We start from the raw sequence: 23,964 nt of genomic DNA on the forward strand, positions 1-23,964 counted from the left end.
TCTTGTAAATACAGGCCTCTCCATGACACTGTATAAACCCGAAGTCTTTGATCACCTTATCAAAGCGTCGGTTCCAACTTCTCGATGCTTGCTTCAGTCCATAGATTGAACGCTGAAGTTTGCATACTTTGTCAGCATTTTTAGGATCGACAAAACCTTTGGGTTGTACCATATACAACTCTTCCTCAATGTCTCCATTAAGGAACGCCGTTTTGACATCCATCTGCCAAATCTCATAATCGAAAAATGCAGCTATTGCTAACAAAATCCTCACAGATTTTAGCTTCGCTACAGGTGAGAAAGTCTCATCGTAGTCAACTCCTTGAATTTGTCGGAAACCCTTTGCGACAAGTCGAGCTTTATAGACAGTAATATTACCATCAGCATCTGTTTTTCTCTTGAAGATCCATTTATTCTCGACAGCATTTCGGCTATCAGGTAAGTCTACCAAAGTCCATACTTTGTTATCATACATGGATCCCATTTCGGATTTCATGGCTTCTTGCCATTTGTTGGAATCTGGGCTCATCATCGCTTCTTCATACATCGCAGGGTCCTCATCATTGTTATCCACAATCATGACATTTAGACAAGTATTATACCAATCAGGAGTGGTACGTTCCCTTGTCGATCTGCGAGGTTCAGTAGTTTCCTCGTTCGAAGTTTCATGATCATTATCATTAGCTTCCTCTGTTGCCGGTGTAGGCGGCATGTGTACAACTTCGATCGCGCTACTCGATCAACGAGTATAGATTCATCAATCTCATCGAGTTCTACTTTTCTTCCAGTCACTTCTTTAGTGAGAAATTCTTTCTCAAGAAAGGTTCCGTTCTTAGCAACAAAGATTTTGCCTTCGGATTTGTGATAGAAAGTATACCCTATAGTTTCCTTAGGGTATCCTATGAAGATGCATTTCTCCGCTTTGGGTTCTAGCTTGTCCGGTTGTAACTTCTTTACATAGGCTTCGCAGCCCCAAACTTTCAGGAACGACTGACTTAGGTTTCTTATTAAACCATAATTCATACGATGTCGTTTCTACGGATTTTGATGGTGCTCTATTTAAAGTGAATGCGGCTGTCTCTAATGCATAACTCCAACATGATAACGGCAAATCAGTAAGAGACATCATAGAACGAACCATATCTAAGAGAGTTCGATTACGACGTTCGGACACACCGTTACGTTGAGGTGTTCCCGGCGGTGTCAATTGTGAAAGTATTCCGCATTTCTTTAAATGCATGCCAAACTCATAACTCAGATATTCACCTCCACGATCAGATCGTAGAAATTTGATCTTCTTGTTACGTTGATTTTCTACTTCACTTTGGAATTCCTTAAACTTCTCGAAAGTTTCGGATTTATGTTTCATGAAATATATATACCCATATCTACTCAGATCATCTGTGAAGGTTAGAACATAACGATAACCACCGCGCGATGCTACGCTCATTGGTCCGCACACATCGGTATGTATGATTTCCAATAAGTCAGTAGCTCGCTCCATCATACCAGAAAATGGAGTCTTAGTCATTTTTCCCATTAGACATGCTTCGCATCTATCAAGTGACTCAAAGTCAAGTGATTCAAGTAATCCATCAGTATGGAGTTTCTTCATGCGTTTCACTCCAATATGACCAAGACGACAGTGCCACATATAAGTAAAATTATCATTTAATTTAATTCGCTTAGCATCAATGTTATGTATATGCGTATCACTACTATCGAGATCTAACAGAAATAAGCCATTCTTTTGTGGTGCTCGACCATAAAAGATATTATTCATAAAAATAGAACAACCATTATTCTCAGACTTGAATGAATAACCGTCTTGCATTAAACAAGATCCAGATATAATGTTCATGCTCAACGCGGGTACAAAATAACAATTATTTAGGCTTAAAACTAATCCCGAAGGTAGATGTAGAGGAAGTGTGCCGACAGCGATCATATCGACTTTGGATCCATTTCCAACGCGCATCGTCACTTCATCTTTCAGTAGTCTTCGTTTATTCTTTAGTTCCTGTTTCGAGTTACAAATATGAGCAACCGAACCAGTATCAAATACCCAGGTACTAGAACGAGAACCAGTGAGATAAACATCTATAACATGTATATCAGATATACCTTCTTTCTTCTTCTTGACAAGGCCGCTCTTCAGATCAGCCAGATACTTGGAGCAATTATGCTTCCAGTGTCCCTTCTCCTTGCAGTAATAGCACTCAGCATCAGGCTTAGGGCCGTTCTTAGGTTTCATAGGAGGCGTGGCAGCTTTCTTGCCACCCTTCTTGAATTTTTCCTTAGACTTGCCCTGTTTCTTGAAACTGGTGGTCTTGTTGACCATCAACACTTGGTGCTCTTTCTTGATCTCAATCTCAGCAGCTTTTAGCATGCCAAAGAGTTCAGGTAACTCCTTGTTCATGTTCTGCATATTGTAGTTCATCACAAAGTTCTTGTAACTTGGTGACAGTGATTGAAGGACACGATTAATCCCCAGTCTGTTAGGAATCACTATTCCCAAGTCACTGAGTTTCTTCGCATGCCCGGTCATGGCGAGCATGTGCTCACTAACGGAGCTGCCTTCTTCCATCATACAGCTGAAAAATTGTTTCGATGCTTCATAGCATTCCACGGCCGCATGAGTCTCGAATATAGCTTTCAGCTCATTCATCAACTCATGAGGATCGTGGTGCTCAAAACGTTTTTGAAGATCGGATTCCAGACTGCACAGGATGGCACACTGAACTTGAGAGTACCGAGTTTTCCGAGTCTCGTAAACAGCTTTTACTTCATCGGTTTCAGTTTCTGCAGGAGGGTCACCTAGCGGTGCATCAAGCACATATTGCAGATTTCCGCCAGAGGAAGATCCTCACATGACGGAACCAGTCGGTGAAGTTGCTACCGTTGCTCTTAAGTTTTTCTTTCTCTAGGAACTGGTTAAAATTGATTGGGGACGCCATCTCTACAACATATATTTGCAAAAGTTTAGACTAAGTTTATGACAAATTGAGTTCAAATTTTAATTCAACATAATTAAAAATCTAGGTGAACTCCCACTCAAAACAATATCCCTCGCATTGTCTTAGTGATCACACGAACCAAATCCACCGCACCTATGTCCGATCATCACGAGACAAGGTGTGATTTCAATGGCGAACACTCAAAGTGTTCATCATATCAACCATATGATTCATGCTCTACCTTTCGGTATCACGTGTTCCGAGACCATGTCTGTACATGCTAGGCTCGTCAAGGCCACCTTAGTATCCGCATGTGCAAAACTGTCTTGCACCCGTTGTATGCACTTGTTGATTCTATCACACCCGATCATCACGAGATGCTTCGAAATGACAAGTCTTGGCAACGGTGCTACTAAGGATGAACACTTCATTATCTTGAGATTTTAGTGAGGGATCATCTTATAATGCTACCGTCGCGATCTAAGCAAAATAAGATGCATAAAAGGATTAACATCACATGCAGTTCATATGTGATATGATATGGCCCTTTTGTCTTTGCGCCTTTGATCTTCATCTCCAAAGCACGGACATGATCTCCATCATCTTCGGGTATGATCTCCATCATCGTTGGCGTAGCGTCAAGGTCAATGGCGCCGTCTTCATGATTGTCCTCCATGTAGCAACTATTACAACTACTTTGAAATACTACTCAACATGAAATTTAAAGACAACAATAAGGCTCCTGCCGGTTGCCACAATACAATAATGATCATCTCATACATATTCATCATCACATTATGGCCATATCACATCACCAAACCCTGCAAAAACAAGTTAGACGTCTCTAATTTGGTTTGCATATTTTACGTGGTTTAGGGTTTTCGAGAGAGATCTAATCTACCTACGAACATGAACCACAACGTTGATACTAATGTTTTCAATAGAAGAGTAAATTGAATCTTCACTATAGTAGGAGAGACAGACACCCGCAAAGCCACTTATGCAATACAAGTTGCATGTCGAACGAGGAACAAGTCTCATGAACGCGGTTATGTAAAGTTAGTCCGAGCCGCTTCATCCCACTATGCCACGAAGATGCAAAGTACTCAAACTAAAGATAACAAGAGCATCAACGCCCACAAAACCATTGTGTTCTACTCGTGCAACCATCTATGCATAGACCTGGCTCTGATACCACTGTAGGATAACGTTGCATAGAAAACAAAAAAATTCCTACCGCGAACACGCAATCCAAGCCAAGATGCAATCTAGAAGACGGTAGCAACGAGGGGGTATCGAGTCTCACCCTTGAAGAGATTCCAAAGCCTACAAGATGAGGCTCTTGTTGCTGCGGTAGACGTTCACTTGCCGCTTGCAAAAGCGCGTAGAAGATCTTGATCACGATCGCTTCCGGCGCCACGAACGGGCAGCACCTCCGTACTCGGTCACACGTTCGGTTGTTGATGAAGACGACGTCCACCTCCCCGTTCCAGCGGGCAGCGGAAGTAGTAGCTCCTCTTGAATCCGACAGCACGACGGCGTGGTGTCGGTGGTGGTGGAGAAGTCCGGCGGAGCTTCGCTAAGCGTGCGGGACGTGGTGGAGGAGAGAGGCCGCTAGGGTTTGGGGAGAGGGGGCGCCGGCCACTATAGGGGTGCGGCCACCTTGTGGTTCTTGGGTGGCCGGCCCCCTCCCCTTGGCCCCTCATTATATAGGTGGAACCCCAAGTGTTGGTCTCCAAGTCTTCGAATAAGACCCGAACCAAAAACCTTCCATATGGTGGGGAAACCTACCCAAGCTAGGACTCCCACTAGAGGTGGGAGTTCCACCTCCCATATGGGGGGGTGGCCGGCCCCCTAAGGGGGAGTCCACTTGGGACTCCACCCCCACTAGGGTTGGCCGGCCATGGAGGTGGAGTCCCACGTGGACTCCACCTTCCTTGGTGGTTTCTTCCGGACTTTTCTAGAACCTTCTAGAACCTTCCATAGAACCTTCCGCATCATTTTAATTCACATAAAATGACATCCTATATATGAATCTTATCCTCCGGACCATTCCGGAACTCCTCGTGATGTCCGGGATCTCATCCGGGACTCCGAACAAATATTCGAACTCCATTCCATATTCAAGTTCTACCATTTCAACATCCAACTTTAAGTGTGTCACCCTACGGTTCGTGAACTATGCGGACATGGTTGAGTACTCACTCCGACCAATAACCAATAGCGGGATCTGGAGATCCATAATGGCTCCCACATATTCAACGATGACTTTAGTGATCGAATGAACCATTCACATACGATACCAATTCCCTTTGTCACGCGATGTTTTACTTGTCCGAGGTTTGATCTTCGGTATCACTCTATACCTTGTTCAACCTCGTCTCCTGACAAGTACTCTTTACTCGTACCGTGGTATGTGGTCTCTTATGAACTCATTCATATGCTTGCAATACATTAGACGACATTCCACCGAGAGGGCCCAGAGTATATCTATCCGTCATCGGGATGGACAAATCCCACTGTTGATCCATATGCCTCAACTCATACTTTCCGGATACTTAATCCCACCTTTATAACCACCCATTTACGTAGTGGCGTTTGGTGTAATCAAAGTACATTTCCGGTATAAGTGATTTACATGATCTCATGGTCATAAGGACTAGGTAACTATGTATCGAAAGCTTATAGCAAATAACTTAATGACGAGATCTTATGCTACGCTTAATTGGGTGTGTCCATTACATCATTCATATAATGATATAACCTTGTAATTAATAACATCCAATGTTCATGATTATGAAACTAATCATCCATTAATCAACAAGCTAGTTTAAGAGGCATACTAGGGACTTCTTGTTGTCTACATATCACACATGTACTAATGTTTCGGTTAATACAATTATAGCATGATATATAAACATTTATCATAAACATAAAGATATAAATAATAACCACTTTATTATTGCCTCTAGGGCATATCTCCTTCAGTCTCCCACTTGCACTAGAGTCAATAATCTAGATTACATTGTAATATACCTAACACCCATGGCATTCTGGTGTTGGTCATGCTTTGCCCTAGGGAGAGCTTTAGTCAACGGATCTGCTACATTCAGATCAGTGTGTACTTTGCAAATCTTTACTTCTCCATCTTCGATGTACTCACGAATCGAGTGGTAACGCAGCTTGATATGCTTCAGCCTCTTGTGTGACCTTGGCTCTTGTGCATTGGCGATGGCACCCATGTTATCACAGTAAATGATTAATGGGTCCAATGCACTAGGAACCACACCGAGCTCTACAATGAACCTCTTCATCCATACCGCTTCGATGAAGCCTCGAAGCCGCTATGTACTACGATTCTGTTGAAGACTTCGCCACCGTGCACCGCTTCGAGCTTGCCCAGCCATCGCAGCACCATTCAATATAAACACGTACCCAAACCGTGACTTTGAGTCATCGGGATCGGTGTTCCAACTTGCATCGGTGTAACCACTTACAACGAGCTCTTGGTCACCTCCATAACAAAGAAACATATCCTTAGTTCTTTTCAAGTACTTCAGGATATTCTTGACCGCTGTCCAGTGTTCCATTCCTGGATCACTTTGATATCTGCTAGTCAAACTAACAGCATGTGCTATATCCAGTCTAGTACATAGCATGGCATACATGATAGATCCTACCGCCGAGGCATAGGGGATATTACTCATCCTTTCTCTTTCTTCTGCCATAGCCGGTCCTTGAGTCTTACTCAAGACCTTGCCTGGTAACATAGGTAAGAACCCTTTCTTACTTTCGTCCATTTTAAACTTCTTTAGAATCTTGTCCAGATATGTACTCTGTGATAGCCCTATTAGGCGTCTTGATCTATCTCTATAAATCTTGATGCCTAATATATACGATGCTTCACCAAGGTCTTTCATTGAAAAACTATTATTCAAATAACCTTTAACACTGCTTAATAGTTCTATATCATTCCCGATCAATAATATGTCATCTACATATAATATCAGGAATGCTACAGAGCTCCCACTCACTTTCTTGTAAATACAGGCCTCTCCATGACACTGTATAAACCCAAAGTCTTTGATCACCTTATCAAAGCGTCGGTTCCAACTTCTCGATGCTTGCTTCAGTCCATAGATTGAACGCTGAAGTTTGCATACTTTGTCAGCATTTTTAGGATCGACAAAACCTTTGGGTTGTACCATATACAACTCTTCCTCAATGTCTCCATTAAGGAACGCCGTTTTGACATCCATCTGCCAAATCTCATAATCGAAAAATGCAGCTATTACTAACAAAATCCTCACAGATTTTAGCTTCGCTACAGGTGAGAAAGTCTCATCGTAGTCAACTCCTTGAATTTGTCGGAAACCCTTTGCGACAAGTCGAGCTTTATAGACAGTAATATTACCATCAGCATCTGTTTTTCTCTTGAAGATCCATTTATTCTCGACAGCCTTTCGGCTATCAGGTAAGTCTACCAAAGTCCATACTTTGTTATCATACATGGATCCCATTTTGGATTTCATGGCTTCTTGCCATTTGTTGGAATCTGGGCTCATCATCGCTTCTTCATACATCGCAGGGTCCTCATCATTGTTATCCACAATCATGACATTTAGACAAGTATCATACCAATCAGGAGTGGTACGTTCCCTTGTCGATCTGCGAGGTTCAGTAGTTTCCTCGTTCGAAGTTTCATGATCATTATCATTAGCTTCCTCTGTTGCCGGTGTAGGCGGTACAGGTACAACTTCCGCATCGCGCTACTCGATCAACGAGTATAGATTCATCAATCTCATCGAGTTCTACTTTTCTTCCAGTCACTTCTTTAGTGAGAAATTCTTTCTCAAGAAAGGTTCCGTTCTTAGCAACAAAGATTTTGCCTTCGGATTTGTGATAGAAAGTATACCCTATAGTTTCCTTAGGGTATCCTATGAAGATGCATTTCTCCGCTTTGGGTTCTAGCTTGTCCGGTTGTAACTTCTTTACATAGGCTTCGCAGCCCCAAACTTTCAGGAACGACAGCTTAGGTTTCTTATTAAACCATAATTCATACGATGTCGTTTCTACGGATTTTGATGGTGCTCTATTTAAAGTGAATGCGGCTGTCTCTAATGCATAACTCCAACATGATAACGGCAAATCAGTAAGAGACATCATAGAACGAACCATATCTAAGAGAGTTCGATTACGACGTTCGGACACACCGTTACGTTGAGGTGTTCCCGGCGGTGTCAATTGTGAAAGTATTCCGCATTTCTTTAAATGCATGCCAAACTCATAACTCAGATATTCACCTCCACGATCAGATCGTAGAAATTTGATCTTCTTGTTACGTTGATTTTCTACTTCACTTTGGAATTCCTTAAACTTCTCGAAAGTTTCGGATTTATGTTTCATGAAATATATATACCCATATCTACTCAGATCATCTGTGAAGGTTAGAACATAACGATAACCACCGCGCGATGCTACGCTCATTGGTCCGCACACATCGGTATGTATGATTTCCAATAAGTCAGTAGCTCGCTCCATCATACCAGAAAATGGAGTCTTAGTCATTTTTCCCATTAGACATGCTTCGCATCTATCAAGTGACTCAAAGTCAAGTGATTCAAGTAATCCATCAGTATGGAGTTTCTTCATGCGTTTCACTCCAATATGACCAAGACGACAGTGCCACATATAAGTAAAATTATCATTTAATTTAATTCGCTTAGCATCAATGTTATGTATATGCGTATCACTACTATCGAGATCTAACAGAAATAAGCCATTCTTTTGTGGTGCTCGACCATAAAAGATATTATTCATAAAAATAGAACAACCATTATTCTCAGACTTGAATGAATAACCGTCTTGCATTAAACAAGATCCAGATATAATGTTCATGCTCAACGCGGGTACAAAATAACAATTATTTAGGCTTAAAACTAATCCCGAAGGTAGATGTAGAGGAAGTGTGCCGACAGCGATCATATCGACTTTGGATCCATTTCCAACGCGCATCGTCACTTCATCTTTCAGTAGTCTTCGTTTATTCTTTAGTTCCTGTTTCGAGTTACAAATATGAGCAACCGAACCAGTATCAAATACCCAGGTACTAGAACGAGAACCAGTGAGATAAACATCTATAACATGTATATCAGATATACCTTCTTTCTTCTTCTTGACAAGGCCGCTCTACAGATCAGCCAGATACTTGGAGCAATTATGCTTCCGGTGTCCCTTCTCCTTGCGATAATAGCACTCAACATCGGGCTTAGGGCCGTTCTTAGGTTTCATAGGAGGCGTGGCAGCTTTCTTGCCACCCTTCTTGAATTTTTCCTTAGACTTGCCCTGTTTCTTGAAACTGGTGGTCTTGTTGACCATCAACACTTGGTGCTCTTTCTTGATCTCAATCTCAGCAGCTTTTAGCATGCCAAAGAGTTCAGGTAACTCCTTGTTCATGTTCTGCATATTGTAGTTCATCACAAAGTTCTTGTAACTTGGTGACAGTGATTGAAGGACACGATTAATCCCCAGTCTGTTAGGAATCACTATTCCCAAGTCACTGAGTTTCTTCGCATGCCCGGTCATGGCGAGCATGTGCTCACTAACGGAGCTGCCTTCTTCCATCATACGGTGAAAAATTGTTTCGATGCTTCATAGCATTCCACGGCCGCATGAGTCTCGAATATAGCTTTCAGCTCATTCATCAACTCATGAGGATCGTGGTGCTCAAAACGTTTTTGAAGATCGGATTCCAGATCGCACGGGATGGCACACCGAACTTGAGAGTACCGAGTTTTCCGAGTCTCGTAAACAGCTTTTACTTCATCGGTTTCGGTTTCTGCAGGAGGGTCACCTAGCGGTGCATCAAGCACATATTGCAGATTTCCGCCGAGAGAGGAAGATCCTCACATGACGGAACCAGTCGGTGAAGTTGCTACCGTTGCTCTTAAGTTTTTCTTTCTCTAGGAACTGGTTAAAATTGATTGGGGACGCCATCTCTACAACATATATTTGCAAAAGTTTAGACTAAGTTTATGACAAATTGAGTTCAAATTTTAATTCAACATAATTAAAAATCTAGGTGAACTCCCACTCAAAACAATATCCCTCGCATTGTCTTAGTGATCACACGAACCAAATCCACCGCACCTATGTCCGATCATCACGAGACAAGGTGTGATTTCAATGGCGAACACTCAAAGTGTTCATCATATCAACCATATGATTCATGCTCTACCTTTCGGTATCACGTGTTCCGAGACCATGTCTGTACATGCTAGGCTCGTCAAGGCCACCTTAGTATCCGCATGTGCAAAAACTGTCTTGCACCCGTTGTATGCACTTGTTGATTCTATCACACCCGATCATCACGAGATGCTTCAAAACGACAAGTCTTGGCAACGGTGCTACTAAGGATGAACACTTCATTATCTTGAGATTTTAGTGAGGGATCATCTTATAATGCTACCGTCGCGATCTAAGCAAAATAAGATGCATAAAAGGATTAACATCACATGCAGTTCATATGTGATATGATATGGCCCTTTTGTCTTTGCGCCTTTGATCTTCATCTCCAAAGCACGGACATGATCTCCATCATCTTCGGGTATGATCTCCATCATCGTCGGCGTAGCGTCAAGGTCAATGGCGCCGTCTTCATGATTGTCCTCCATGTAGCAACTATTACAACTACTTTGAAATACTACTCAACATGAAATTTAAAGACAACAATAAGGCTCCTGCCGGTTGCCACAATACAATAATGATCATCTCATACATATTCATCATCACATTATGGCCATATCACATCACCAAACCCTGCAAAAACAAGTTAGACGTCTCTAATTTGGTTTGCATATTTTACGTGGTTTAGGGTTTTCGAGAGAGATCTAATCTACCTACGAACATGAACCACAACGTTGATACTAATGTTTTCAATAGAAGAGTAAATTGAATCTTCACTATAGTAGGAGAGACAGACACCCGCAAAGCCTCTTATGCAATACAAGTTGCATGTCGAACGAGGAACAAGTCTCATGAACGCGGTTATGTAAAGTTAGTCCGAGCCGCTTCATCCCACTATGCCACGAAGATGCAAAGTACTCAAACTAAAGATAACAAGAGCATCAACGCCCACAAAACCATTGTGTTCTACTCGTGCAACCATCTATGCATAGACCTGGCTCTGATACCACTGTAGGATAACATTGCATAGAAAACAAAAATTTCCTACCGCGAACACGCAATCCAAGCCAAGATGCAATCTAGAAGACGGTAGCAACGAGGGGGTATCGAGTCTCACCCTTGAAGAGATTCCAAAGCCTACAAGATGAGGCTCTTGTTGCTGCGGTAGACGTTCACTTGCCGCTTGCAAAAGCGCGTAGAAGATCTTGATCACGATCGCTTCCGGCGCCACAAACGGGCAGCACCTCCGTACTCGGTCACACGTTCGGTTGTTGATGAAGACGACGTCCACCTCCCCGTTCCAGCGGGCAGCGGAAGTAGTAGCTCCTCTTGAATCCGACAGCACGACGGCGTGGTGTCGGTGGTGGTGGAGAAGTCCGGCGGAGCTTCGCTAAGCGTGCGGGACGTGGTGGAGGAGAGAGGCCGCTAGGGTTTGGGGAGAGGGGCGCCGGCCACTATAGGGGTGCGGCCACCTTGTGGTTCTTGGGTGGCCGGCCCCCTCCCCTTGGCCCCTCATTATATAGGTGGAACCCCAAGTGTTGGTGTCCAAGTCTTCGAATAAGACCCGAAACCAAAACCTTCCATATGGTGGGGAAACCTACCCAAGCTAGGACTCCCACTAGAGGTGGGAGTTCCACCTCCCATATGGGGGGGTGGCCGGCCCCCTAAGGGGGAGTCCACTTGGGACTCCACCCCCACTAGGGTTGGCCGGCCATGGAGGTGGAGTCCCACGTGGACTCCACCTTCCTTGGTGGTTTCTTCCGGACTTTTCTAGAACCTTCTAGAACCTTCCATAGAACCTTCCGCATCATTTTAATTCACATAAAATGACATCCTATATATGAATCTTATTCTCCGGACCATTCCGGAACTCCTCGTGATGTCCGGGATCTCATCCGGGACTCCGAACAAATATTCGAACTCCATTCCATATTCAAGTTCTACCATTTCAACATCCAACTTTAAGTGTGTCACCCTACGGTTCGTGAACTATGCGGACATGGTTGAGTACTCACTCCGACCAATAACCAATAGCGGGATCTGGAGATCCATAATGGCTCCCACATATTCAACGATGACTTTAGTGATCGAATGAACCATTCACATACGATACCAATTCCCTTTGTCACGCGATATTTTACTTGTCCGAGGTTTGATCTTCGGTATCACTCTATACCTTGTTCAACCTCGTCTCCTGACAAGTACTCTTTACTCGTACCGTGGTATGTGGTCTCTTATGAACTCATTCATATGCTTGCAATACATTAGACGACATTCCACCGAGAGGGCCCAGAGTATATCTATCCGTCATCGGGATGGACAAATCCCACTGTTGATCCATATGCCTCAACTCATACTTTCCGGATACTTAATCCCACCTTTATAACCACCCATTTACGCAGTGGCGTTTGGTGTAATCAAAGTACCTTTCCGGTATAAGTGATTTACATGATCTCATGGTCATAAGGACTAGGTAACTATGTATCGAAAGCTTATAGCAAATAACTTAATGACGAGATCTTATGCTACGCTTAATTGGGTGTGTCCATTACATCATTCATATAATGATATAACCTTGTTATTAATAACATCCAATGTTCATGATTATGAAACTAATCATCCATTAATCAACAAGCTAGTTTAAGAGGCATACTAGGGACTTCTTGTTGTCTACATATCACACATGTACTAATGTTTCGGTTAATACAATTATAGCATGATATATAAACATTTATCATAAACATAAAGATATAAATAATAACCACTTTATTATTGCCTCTAGGGCATATCTCCATCAGGTTGGCGGCTCACCGGCGGTGCGGCGATCGTCGGCGAGGTGCTGCGGTGGCGTTGTGGATGACGGCGAGGCTCCAGGTACAAGCGACATCGTCGGGGTGGCGCCAATCTTCCTCCTCTTCTGCGGCGGCTCCACGGGGCTCCGGCGTCAAATTGGCTAGCTACGGTGGACAATGTCGAGCAGGGTGTGGTCGAGGAGGGTCAGAGAGGAGAGGAGAGGTGAGTGCTATGAAGAATTTGAGAGGGGAGGGCATCCTTTTATAGCGGCGAGAGGGTCTGGGCGCAGTGGATGAGGTCGTCCATGGCGATGCGGCTACAGGGGCGCAGGGAGTTGGGCGATGACGCACGCGTGTTGGCGACGTCAGTGCGGTCACGTTGGGCTTGACGGTGGGGAAAACCACGCAGTGACGCGCTCGTGAGCTTGACGGAAGCTTGCAGTACCGCGGCAGACGTCGGTGACGATGGCGTCGTCTACAACGTTCGCGCGGGCAGGTGAGCGTGTCTGGGATTCTCCTGGTCTCGTGGCGTTGCTGCTGGTGCGCGGAGAGGGCGAGGGGAGGACGAGCGTGACGAGGGCGTGCCGTGCTCTGGCGCGCTCCGGTGACGTGCGCATGCGCGCGCTGGCGAGTCTGTGCATCACTGGGCGCGTGTGTGCTGGCCAGTGGCGTGCTCTCCTTCGTCGACCATGATGTCTAGCAGGTTCAGGGGGGAGAGAGGGATGTCCAGGACATGCTGATGCATGCTGGAGTTGACTAGAGAGGAGAGTGGCATGGTGAGGGCATGACATGCCACGGCATGGTCATGTACCCGATGATCTCATGCATGCACTTATTCTCTGAGGCTTGGCTTTGGTCCAGAGGTTCAAGGAGATTGTTTGTGATGACCTAATCACGATGGTTTAGGCAAAAATCCGCTGGGTAATTGCATGTCTAGGGTTGGCAGATTAGTGCACACCAGCTGCTCGATCAAATGGCTGCAAGAAACTTCTTTTTGAATTTTACAAAGATTTTTGGTGTAGTTCATTTAAATAAAGTTTGGCACACAATGGTGGTGGTGGTGTGCAAAATGAAGTTGGTTTGCAAAAATTCAAATGTGGCATAATCTTGAATCTATTTGAAAGTTGCTACTTTGCTTGATGGTATTTTGAAATCTAGAAAGAATTTGTAGAGGTGTACTTTACCAAAGTTGTTCACCTTGATGAGGTCTTGGATGATGTGCAAAGAGTTGGGAGTGTTTGGTTTAAAAATCTCTTAATACAAAGGCTCAAAGTAGGTAAGATATTAAAAATGGCACAAGTGACCATTATCACATGTCACTTGATTTTGATTTTTTCCTTTGATTTGATTTGGGTTTTCTTGATTCAAAAGTGATTCTTATTAGTTTAGTATGACTTCCAAACCATTGACACAATTCAAAATGGCCTAGGTTAAAGATTTACAAAAATGGCCATAAGCACATATGAGATGATATTCTTATTTTCTTTTTCTTCTATTTTGTTTCACTTGATTCACTTGGGCATGGTTTAGGGTCCATTTAGGGTTAGATTGGGTTTGGTAATGGTTTAAAACCATTTGGGTAAGGTATGAGGGCTTAGGTCAAGATTTGCCATTATGGCTATATGCCACATATGCCTCTATGTATATTTTTATTTTATTTTTTGTTTCACCTTTGATTTAGTTGGTAAGTGATAGGTTGGGTTTGTTGAGGTTTTTCAAACCATCTAAACAAGGTATAACATGGCATAGTTTATTATTTGTAAATGTGGCTATTTGCTCACATAGGCTTTTCTTTTTAATTTAATTTCTTTTTATTTTGTTTTATCTTGGATGGTGAAAAGAAGAGTAAGGTTTGGGGTTTAGGAGCATTTCAAAGTACTTCACATAAGCATCATGGCAAAACTCACAACATATAAGCATGAGTACTATGCACAACCTCTAACTTAATTAAAGTTTTTGTTGGTTCCAAATTTTGGAAATAGGGAAATTCATTTTCTCTTTGTTTTAAAATTTGGGATGTTACAAAGCTTGAGCAAAGCTTTCTCCAATATGCTGTAAGAAATTAGTAATCTCCCTTTTAACCTACATAGTCTTATAGAAAGGATTAAATCTATTCATGAATTCTTTTATGCAATCTTTCCAGCTAGCAATAGTGTTTCTTGGTAAGGCTTGTAACCATTTGAATGCCTTGTCCTTCAGGGGCCACCAAAATAATTTAAGAAGTAAGAAATCTTTTGGCAAATTCTTAGGTCCAATTACCTCACATATGTCATTCACTCTAGTTAAGCGAATACCTAGATCTTCATGTTCTTCTCCTGAAAAAGCATTTTCTTGCATCATAATTAGTAACTCTGGATCTATTTCATATTCAATGCCCTTAACATCATGATAAATAATAGGATTTTTTGCAGCTAATGTTGAAGGAGTCCCATATTACCTTAAAGCTTTGCTAGGATCTGCTGTCTTAGCTGTGATGGATAAGTTTTTCATCATGGTACTTAAAATGTTTACGTCTACATCACACGAATTGGCTAGATTTTGAATAACTTCTAGACGTCTAGAGTCTGGTACTCGATCAATGAATTTTGGTACATAAACACTACCTGAGCATGTGGAACCTCTGTCCTCAACAGAGACCATCAAAACTTACAAGTGTCAAGAAACAAACACCGTACGCTTAGCTTCCCAACGATGGTGCCAAAAAATAGCTTGATGGCCTGCAAGAACACATGGTCATTCGTCCATATTTTCGTGGAAGTATTATTTCCGGTTTTTATATCGTATCCCAACAAGGAGCGTAGGAGGATGTTTATCTGTGGTGTTTCTATCGCACCCAAGGTATCACAAGTCTTAGGTGCATTGACTGCAAGAGTTGAAATGGAAAGTGGTGAGTGTGAATAATAAGAGTTTGGAGTATTGATAATGCAATAAAGTAAAGTGCATAAAATTAAACAGCTAATAAGAAATAAATGAGTTTCTGCAGTGGAAAAGTAGGCGTGGGGTGATTCGGTTCATGGTGATAGTGAATGTGCCAGGTGGAATAAATGTGATAAGTGAATGTGATTCTTCATATTTATATCTGATAAGGCAAGCAAACCATTAGAGAGAAAGACTCCTCTTGCTAGATTTCATCTTACTCCAATAATCCTTCTGCCTATTACCAAAGCCATGGTCAGAGGTAGTTAGACCGGATTAAAGCTATAAGCTCGATGGTTCCTTGTGATTCCTCGAGTATTGCTAGATCCTCTTTGATATCGGTCGTGTCACTCGGGAGTCTCCGATTTACTAGCGAACAAGTTCCTGTTTACGAGTTCTTAAGATCATGTTATCTGGGCCCTTAAATTAGATAACAACATTAGGTGAACATAAACATTCATACTCATATATGTAATAATCTCAAACATAAGTTCACAAATAGATGGAATAAAATTTGCACATCACATCTCACTGATCCCCTACATCTCCCACACCAGTGGGATCTACTCACACATTAGAGGACAATAACATAACAATATCATAGCAAAGTAAATGGAGTTCATCTTGATATTACCATAACAAACCACAATAGTTGAAGATCAAATCAAATACAACTAGGATGAAATAGAGGTTTCAATCCCTAATCTTACAAGTATGAATCTCTCTCTCTCTGTACAAGTGGGATGTGGTGGATGGGGTGATGATCTTGATGAGATTGATCATCGATGGAGTCGAGGTTGGTCTTCTCCTTCTTCAGATCTGATCTCCTCTGTTCTGGTGCGAATGGTGGCTGCTGTGTTGTGTTTTCCGTCCCTCGCCCTTCAGAGAAAGGGATCGGTTTTATAAGGCGGAGGCGGCGCCGGTCAGTTCGGGCAAGCCCTTCTCGTACCGACGCCCATTAAAGCTGCTGCATCGCCAGGATGAGTTTGGCATCAAAAGGAAATGTCTTTATTTCGTTGCAATTAGCCCAACAATGTCCTTAGATCCTCCAGATATGATGGTTTCCTGAGATTCATGATCAAAAACAAGGTTTCGCTTCGATCGCGATATTAGCGTTAGTTAACACAAAATCCAATGAAAAATCAATGAAACCAATAGATAGGTGATGGAAAATCTATAGTAAAATGCATCGAAATTTGGAGCTATCTGTTATCTCGTTGGCCACGTGCTAGATCCGTATGTGGTCTTATCTCTAGCCCGGGGAGCAAGGGCAGGAAATGACTTTTGGGTGCAGTCATTTGAAAACAGTGGCATGAGATTTTCCGTTTGCCACACATTTGGGTCCGTATGTGGTCTTATTCAAACAGGAGAAGCAAAGGAAGGACATGACTTCGGGTGCAGCCATTTAGAAACGGCAACACGAGATCTATGCAACCGATTTGGATGCGACATCTTAGTAGATTAGCTTGTTAGCTTGTTGATTTGGTTTTGTCTTAATTCCTATCCTCCCGATCATTTAGTGTCATATTCATGCTGAGACACTTTTTGATCCTTAAGATATAATAACTACTCTGTTTAATAATGAAATCAAAGCAATATGCATCAATTGATGCAAATGCCGGATAGATTCCTCTATTTCAAGAAAGTTAGAGAAATGCTTAGAAGGACTAGTGCTACAGAGGCCTACTTTTCTAAGTACCTTCTTAAGTATCTTGCATGTAGAGACAGAGGTTCATAGAAAATAGAGATAGCAGTTATAAGTATCGTCACTGCCTGATGCAACCACCACCAAGTACTTTAAATCTCCTGCCTTTACTAAGATCCATGGCTGGCTCCTCTTCCGCTGGTTCAGGTACCGGGCATGCTAGCGACGGCAGAGGTCGTCGCTGGCAGCCGGTGAGTCCTGGATCGGCCTCATCGGCCAGCAGTGGTGAGCGTCCGATCGTTTCAGGGCTGGGGCTCTCGACGGAGTCGTCGCGCTCGGTCACACTGGAGCACCCGGCGCGGGATCTGGTTGCGGCGGGAGTGGTCACCACCGCTCGCTGCCCAGTCCAGGACAGGCTTGAATGGCAGGTACAAGGGCCTTCGAGGAAGACGAAGTGGAGACGTCGCAAGGCTGAACAGCGGGCGGCTGCCGCGGCTGGTAGACGGTCGGTCTCACCGGAGTCCTCGCCGGGGTGGGGGCGCTGCTTCAACTGTGGAAGACCGGGACACAAGAAGAAAGACTGCACATTTCAGCAGCTCTGCTTGCGCTGCTCGGAGGAAGGACATCATGCGGCGGACTGTAAGAGGCCGTGCAGCCCGGGGGAAGAAGAAGGTGCGCTCTGGAGGCAAGCTTTGGCTAAGCTGGCCCGTCGGGAGCCGGAGAGGAATCTGTTGGATCCGTTGACGGCGGTGTGGTGCGCCGCGCCCCAGGGATCTGGCTCTCGGGGTCCGTTGGCGAGGGAGGAAGAACCCGCTCTCTGTGTGGTGCGCCGCACCGCAGGGATGCAGGATCTTGAGCGAAGGCTTCAGTTTGCCATGGTTGCGTGTGTGGGCGGAGACAGACCGCCGGTTTCGCCGGCAATGGTTACGGAGGCGTTGGTGGAGCAGCTGGGTATTCCGGTGGGGGGATTCTCGGTCCATGCCTTCCAACCGGAGGATTTCCTTGTGGTGTTTGTATCTGCGGAGTTCAGGAATAGAGCCTCATCGAGGACGGAGGTGCTTCACCGTGGTTTCAGGCTACTGCTCAGGCAATGGACGCGTCAGGCGCAGGCTTCATCGACGTTCTGGAGGACTAAGGTCCAGCTGGCCATTGAAGGGGTGCCGCCGCATGCGTGGGAGAAGGAGGTCGTGCAGAATCTGCTGGGCACGTCTCGTGCCATTGTCGAGGTGGCGCCGGAGACGGCATCGCGGGCCAACTTGTCGGTGTTCAAGGCATCGGCATGGACGAACGATCTCGACAGAATACCGCCAGCTCGGATGTTGGCGGTGCCGAAACCAGAGGGTGCTTTCTCCGACGAGGGGAAGAGATTGATGCTCAAGTACAAGGTGCTCATCCATATCGACACGGTGGAGGAGGATCCGGACCAGAGATGCACATGTGGCCGGCGTCGCCAATCAGTGATCAGGGTATGCCTAGTCCCCCTGGTGGATACGGCGGCGGAGCGGCTGGCCGGACGGTGAGGCAGCTGCCATGGCGGTCGGGAGTCCAGGATCAGAGAGGTGGAAGTCGGTCAACAAGTGGTGGGGCCGGTCAACAAAGAACGTACTGCCAAGTGGCGGCGGCCCCATCGGCGAGTTGGAGGCTTCCGCCAATGGAGGCGCGTGGCGATCGCAGAGTGGTGGATGTCATTCAAAGGAGTCCAGCTAGTAACGTGCAGATGGAGGCAGTGGCTGCAGAGCCGACAATCCAGCTTTTGACAAAGGCTCCTCTTGCTGGAGCTGAGGATCCCGAGGTGGAGCAAGACCACCATGGGCAGCAAGTGGAGCAGGAGAACGTTGTTGCACCTTGCGACAACGAGCTGGCAGAAAAGCTGCAAGAGAAGGGGACAGCGGTCCAAGGATCCGAGGATCCCGATGGCATATTCGCCCCCATGGGAGCGGACCCAGGGGAAGAGGGTGCGAGTTGCGACAAGGAGGATGGAGTCTGCGCTGTTTCAAGTGGAGATAGCGCGGGAAATCAATTTTTGGACCTTGAGACTGGGGCTGGGCCGATGGTGCAAACACAGCCCAGTAAGGATGGAGGCCTCGCTTCACAGTTTGTGCGGGAAGATGAGCTTGGAGAGCTACGTGGGCCTTCCCCATTGGAGCATGGTAGCGACATGCAGATGATTCTTGTGGAAGAGGCGCCTGCTGCTGCAACAATGAAGGAGGCGGAAGTGGTAGCACTGGGGCGTATGAAAGCGTTCTGCGCTAAGATTCTGAAGACCCTCGCGCTGCCATTACTGCGTGAGGTTCAGGCCGCTTCAGTGCTACGCCCAGAGGCAGAACCATACACACCGCGCCGGAGTGGAAGAACGAGCCATACACCCCTGCGACACCAATTGGCAAGCCACCTCGTAAAGCCACGGCGGCGGAGACTGTGCTTCTCAAGGCACTTGGCATCACGCCGGTGGACCTAACTGTGGATGAAGCTACGCTCCAGGAATTCAAGCACTTCTTTGATTCACCTGTGAGAGAACAACACATCAAGGTCCTGGCTTCAGTATTTGGCAAGACAATGCTGACTCTCCAGGAGATGGAGCGCCAAGGCGCTGTGGAGATCAGGTTGTGCGCATAGGCGTGCATCTGGGAGAGAGCGTTTCCTTCTGTTTCCATGGAAGTAAACCCTGAAGTGTTATGTTGGAATCCTCGTGGCTTAAATGACTCTGCCAAGAGGGATTCAGTGAGGGAGGTGGTAGATTCGCTTAGAGTTAGCTTGGTGTGTCTACAGGAGACTAAGATGGCTGTAATTGACCGATTTATTGTTAATCAATGCCTAGGCCCGTCATTTGATGGGTTCGATTACCTGCCGGCGGAGGAAACCCGTGGTGGTATCCTGGTAGCCTGGAACTCGGAGGTGCTGCAAGTTACGCATATCTCGCATGATTCCTACTCCATTACTGGGGAAGTACACACTAGGGAGGATGGGAGATGGTGTTTAACGGTGGTCTATGGGCCGCGGGATACCCATGATAAGCGAGCGTTCCTTGATGAGCTATCGGTTAGGAGATCTCTGTGTCCAGGGCCATGGATGATCATAGGAGACTTCAACATGATTTTGCATGCTTGTGAGAAGAACAATGAGAATCTGGATCGAAGGACCATGGCTGCGTTCAGGAACTTTGTCAATACGGAGGAACTGAAGGAGGTTTATATGCATGGTAGAACCTTCACATGGAGCAACGAGCGCAGGGTGCCAACGCTGTCCAAGATTGACAGAGCCCTAGTATATGTTGATTGGGACCTCAACTACCCAAACTCACTGCTGCAAGCCATCTCCTCAGCAGTTTCTGACCATGCTCCTCTACACCTATCGATGAATGCTGGTCATCAATCCAAGAAGAGGTTCAGGTTTGAACTTTTTTGGCTCAATCTTGAGGGGTTCCAGGAGGCAGTTCAGGAGGGCTGGCGATGTGATGCAAGGTTCACAGACCCATTTAGCAGATTGGATGAATGCTACAAGAACCTGGCAACACACCTGCAGGCTTGGAGTGCTGCTAAAGTGGGAAACATCAAGCTCCAGATTGCAATGGCAAATCTGGTGATTCATAGACTGGATGCGGCGCAAGATAGGAGAATTCTCACTGCTCAGGAGTGGTGGTTGAGGAGATCGCTCAAGCATTTGGTGTTGGGTTTATCTTCCTTGGAAAGGACTATGGCTAGACAGAGGTCGAGGATGAGATGGATCAAGGATGGAGACGCCAATTCAAAGCTGTTCCACGATGTGGCTAATGGCAGAAGGAGAAGAAACTTCATTCCTTCTATCAAGCATAATGGAGAGGTGATCACTGATCAGAGTAGAAAGGAGGAGATCTTCTTTGATGCTTACAGTGGGCTGCTTGGGCAGATCAATAATAAGGAGTTCAGCCTAGATCTTCAGGCTCTTGGATTGCCGAGCAGGGGAGATATTCTGGAGGATTTGGGCGATATCTTTTCGGAGGAGGGAGTTTGGAAAGTTATCAGGAAATACCTGTCGATAGAGCACCAAGACAAGACGGCTTTGTGGGTGCGTTCTACCACAAAGCGTGGGCTATTATCAAGACGGAAATTATGGCGGCGATCCTGAAATTATATGTTGGCGATGGAAGGGGCTTTGGGCAGCTCAATCGTGCTCTGATCACCTTGATCCCAAAGAAAACGGATGCGCATGAGGTGGGCGACTATAGGCCGATAATCTTAATCCACAGTTTCGCAAAACTATTCTCGGAAATCTTGGCTAATCGCCTGAGACCAAAGATGGAGGAACTGGTGAGTCCTAACCAGTCTGCGTTCATAAAAGGAAGGAACCTGCATGACAACTTTATCCTGGTGCGACAGCTTGCGAGAAAAATCAACAGGAGGAGGGAAGTTGGCGTGCTCCTCAAATTGGATACATCACGAGCTTTTGATTCATTATCGTGGTCCTTTTTGCTGGAGGTTTTACAGAGATTGGGGTTCCCGGCAGCTTGGATACGTTGGATACTCATTTCTTTGAGGACTGCTAGTACAAGAATTGTGGTAAACGGATCGCCTGGAAGAAAAATCATGCATGCGCGAGGGGTACGGCAAGGAGACCCTCTCTCGCCGCAATTGTTTGTCCTATCTATGGAGGTTGCCACGATGTTGTTCTGTCGGGCCACTGATCAGGGGCTACTTGCGTCAGTCGGGAACTGCTCACAAATACAGAGGCTTTCAATCTTTGCTGACGACGTGGTCCTTTTTGTCAAGCCGACGATCACGGACCTAGTAACAACCAGAGAGCTGCTTGAGGTTTTTGGAGAGGCGACAGGACTCCGGGTCAATTACAGGAAGACAACGGCAACTGTCATCAGAGGAGATGGGCATGAACAGGACCTGGTTGCTGCTATGCTGCGCTGTCAGATGACAAAATTCCCGATCAAATACTTAGGACTTCAGCTAGCTCTCAAGCCACTCACCAAAGCGCAGTGGCAACCTATGATCGATGCAGCCATCAAGATCACACCGGCTTGGCAGCGTGGGCTGATGTCCAAGCAAGGGAGGCTGGTTCTTGTTCAGGCTGTGATGATAGCGAGACCAATTCATCATCTGCTCATAACGGATGCGCCAGTTTGGGTGCTTGAGGAGCTGGACAAGAGTTTCAGGGGTTTTCTCTGGGCTGCCAAGGACAGAGCTAATGGTGGACAATGTCTAGTTGCCTGGGACCGCATCTGCAAACCAAAGGATTTTGGAGGTCTTGGGATCAGGAACCTGAGAATGCAAGGCCTGGCAATGCGCATCAGATGGGAATGGCTGAGGAGGACCGACCCTGCTAGGCCCTGACAGGGTTTACCGATGATCAAAGACGCGCAGGCGAGAGAGGCGTTTGACAGTCTTGTGCATATTCAGGTTGGTAGTGGTAGCGAGGTGCTGTTTTGGAGAGATCGTTGGATACGGTCGGTCAGCCAGCGAGTACGCGCCGGGGATTACGCAGCACATCTCCACGAGAGCTAAAAATGCGAGGACTGTCCAGCAAGCACTGCAGAACAATCGTTGGGTGCTGGACATACAGGGCAATGTTGCGTCCCTGGGTGCAAGCGAACCTATGGCTAGCTGTTTCTTCGGTGGAGAGGGAGGTGGATAGTCCTGATCGATTCAGATGGCAATGGACGATTGGTGGAGAATACTCAGCGAGCTCGGCCTATAACATGATGATGGAGGGGAGCATCACGTGGGAGTTGGGGAAAATCATTTGGCAAAGCAAGGGTACGCCCAAGAGCAAGCTTTTTGTTTGGTTGGCGGCTCAGCATAGGATCTGGACCTCGGACCGGAGGCTGAGGCATGGCTTGCAAGCACAATCGTCCCCATGCTTTCTGTGCCTCCAAGAGGAAGACACCGCCGAGCACATCCTAGTGCAGTGTGTGTTCACTAGGGAGGTCTGGTATCTCTGCCGCCAGGCACTCCGGCTAAATTTCGAGACTCCTACGCCGGAAAGCACGATTCAGAGCTGGTGGTCTGGGGAGAGGGCGAGGTTCAGTAACAAGGACAGGAAATGGTTCGATGGGTTGGTTTGTACCGTCTCCCATGGTGTTTGGAAGAACAGGAATGCGTACTGCTTTCACAACGTCCAGAGACAGTACACGGCTCCTATCTTGGTTGCTCGAATCTTGGAGGAATTTCGGTTGATTAGGCAGGCTCACAGGATAGGGGAGGGAGTGTTCGATAATGGTTAGAGAGTAGTTACGTGCGTGTGTTTGGGAGGTGTTTGGTTTGCTTTGGTTGTCATAGCATGCCTCTCTTGTATATATGTATAAAAGTAAGGTACGCGTTCGCGTACTCTCAAAAAAAAAAAGTATCGTCACTCCTTTTAGCCTCCTCTCCCCATTCGTTTGCCTAGCAGACCGAGAAGACAAAATAACACAACAGGACGAGGGAAAAGGGCCATCCTGTAAGAAGCCCTGCAGGAACTCAACCCACGCAGCAAAGAAAAAGCC

General features: G+C 45.6%; 1 protein-coding gene across 1 annotated transcript; it reads left to right on the plus strand.

Moving 5' to 3' along the window:
- Positions 1-20,273: 20,273 nt before the first annotated feature.
- On the plus strand, positions 20,274-21,599 carry LOC139831817 (uncharacterized). The gene has a single exon (XM_071821154.1). The coding sequence runs from the start codon at positions 20,274-20,276 to the stop codon at positions 21,597-21,599; it is 1,326 nt and encodes a 441-aa protein (XP_071677255.1).
- Positions 21,600-23,964: the final 2,365 nt, after the last annotated feature.

The sequence above is a fragment of the Lolium perenne genome, chromosome 5 (assembly GCF_019359855.2).
Source record: "Lolium perenne isolate Kyuss_39 chromosome 5, Kyuss_2.0, whole genome shotgun sequence".
In the NCBI taxonomy this organism is placed as follows: Eukaryota; Viridiplantae; Streptophyta; class Magnoliopsida; order Poales; family Poaceae; genus Lolium; species Lolium perenne.

Excerpts from the sequence above, each read along its gene's own strand:
- LOC139831817 (XM_071821154.1), top strand. The coding sequence starts at position 20,274 with ATGGCTGTAATTGACCGATTTATTGTTAATCAATGCCTAGGCCCGTCA.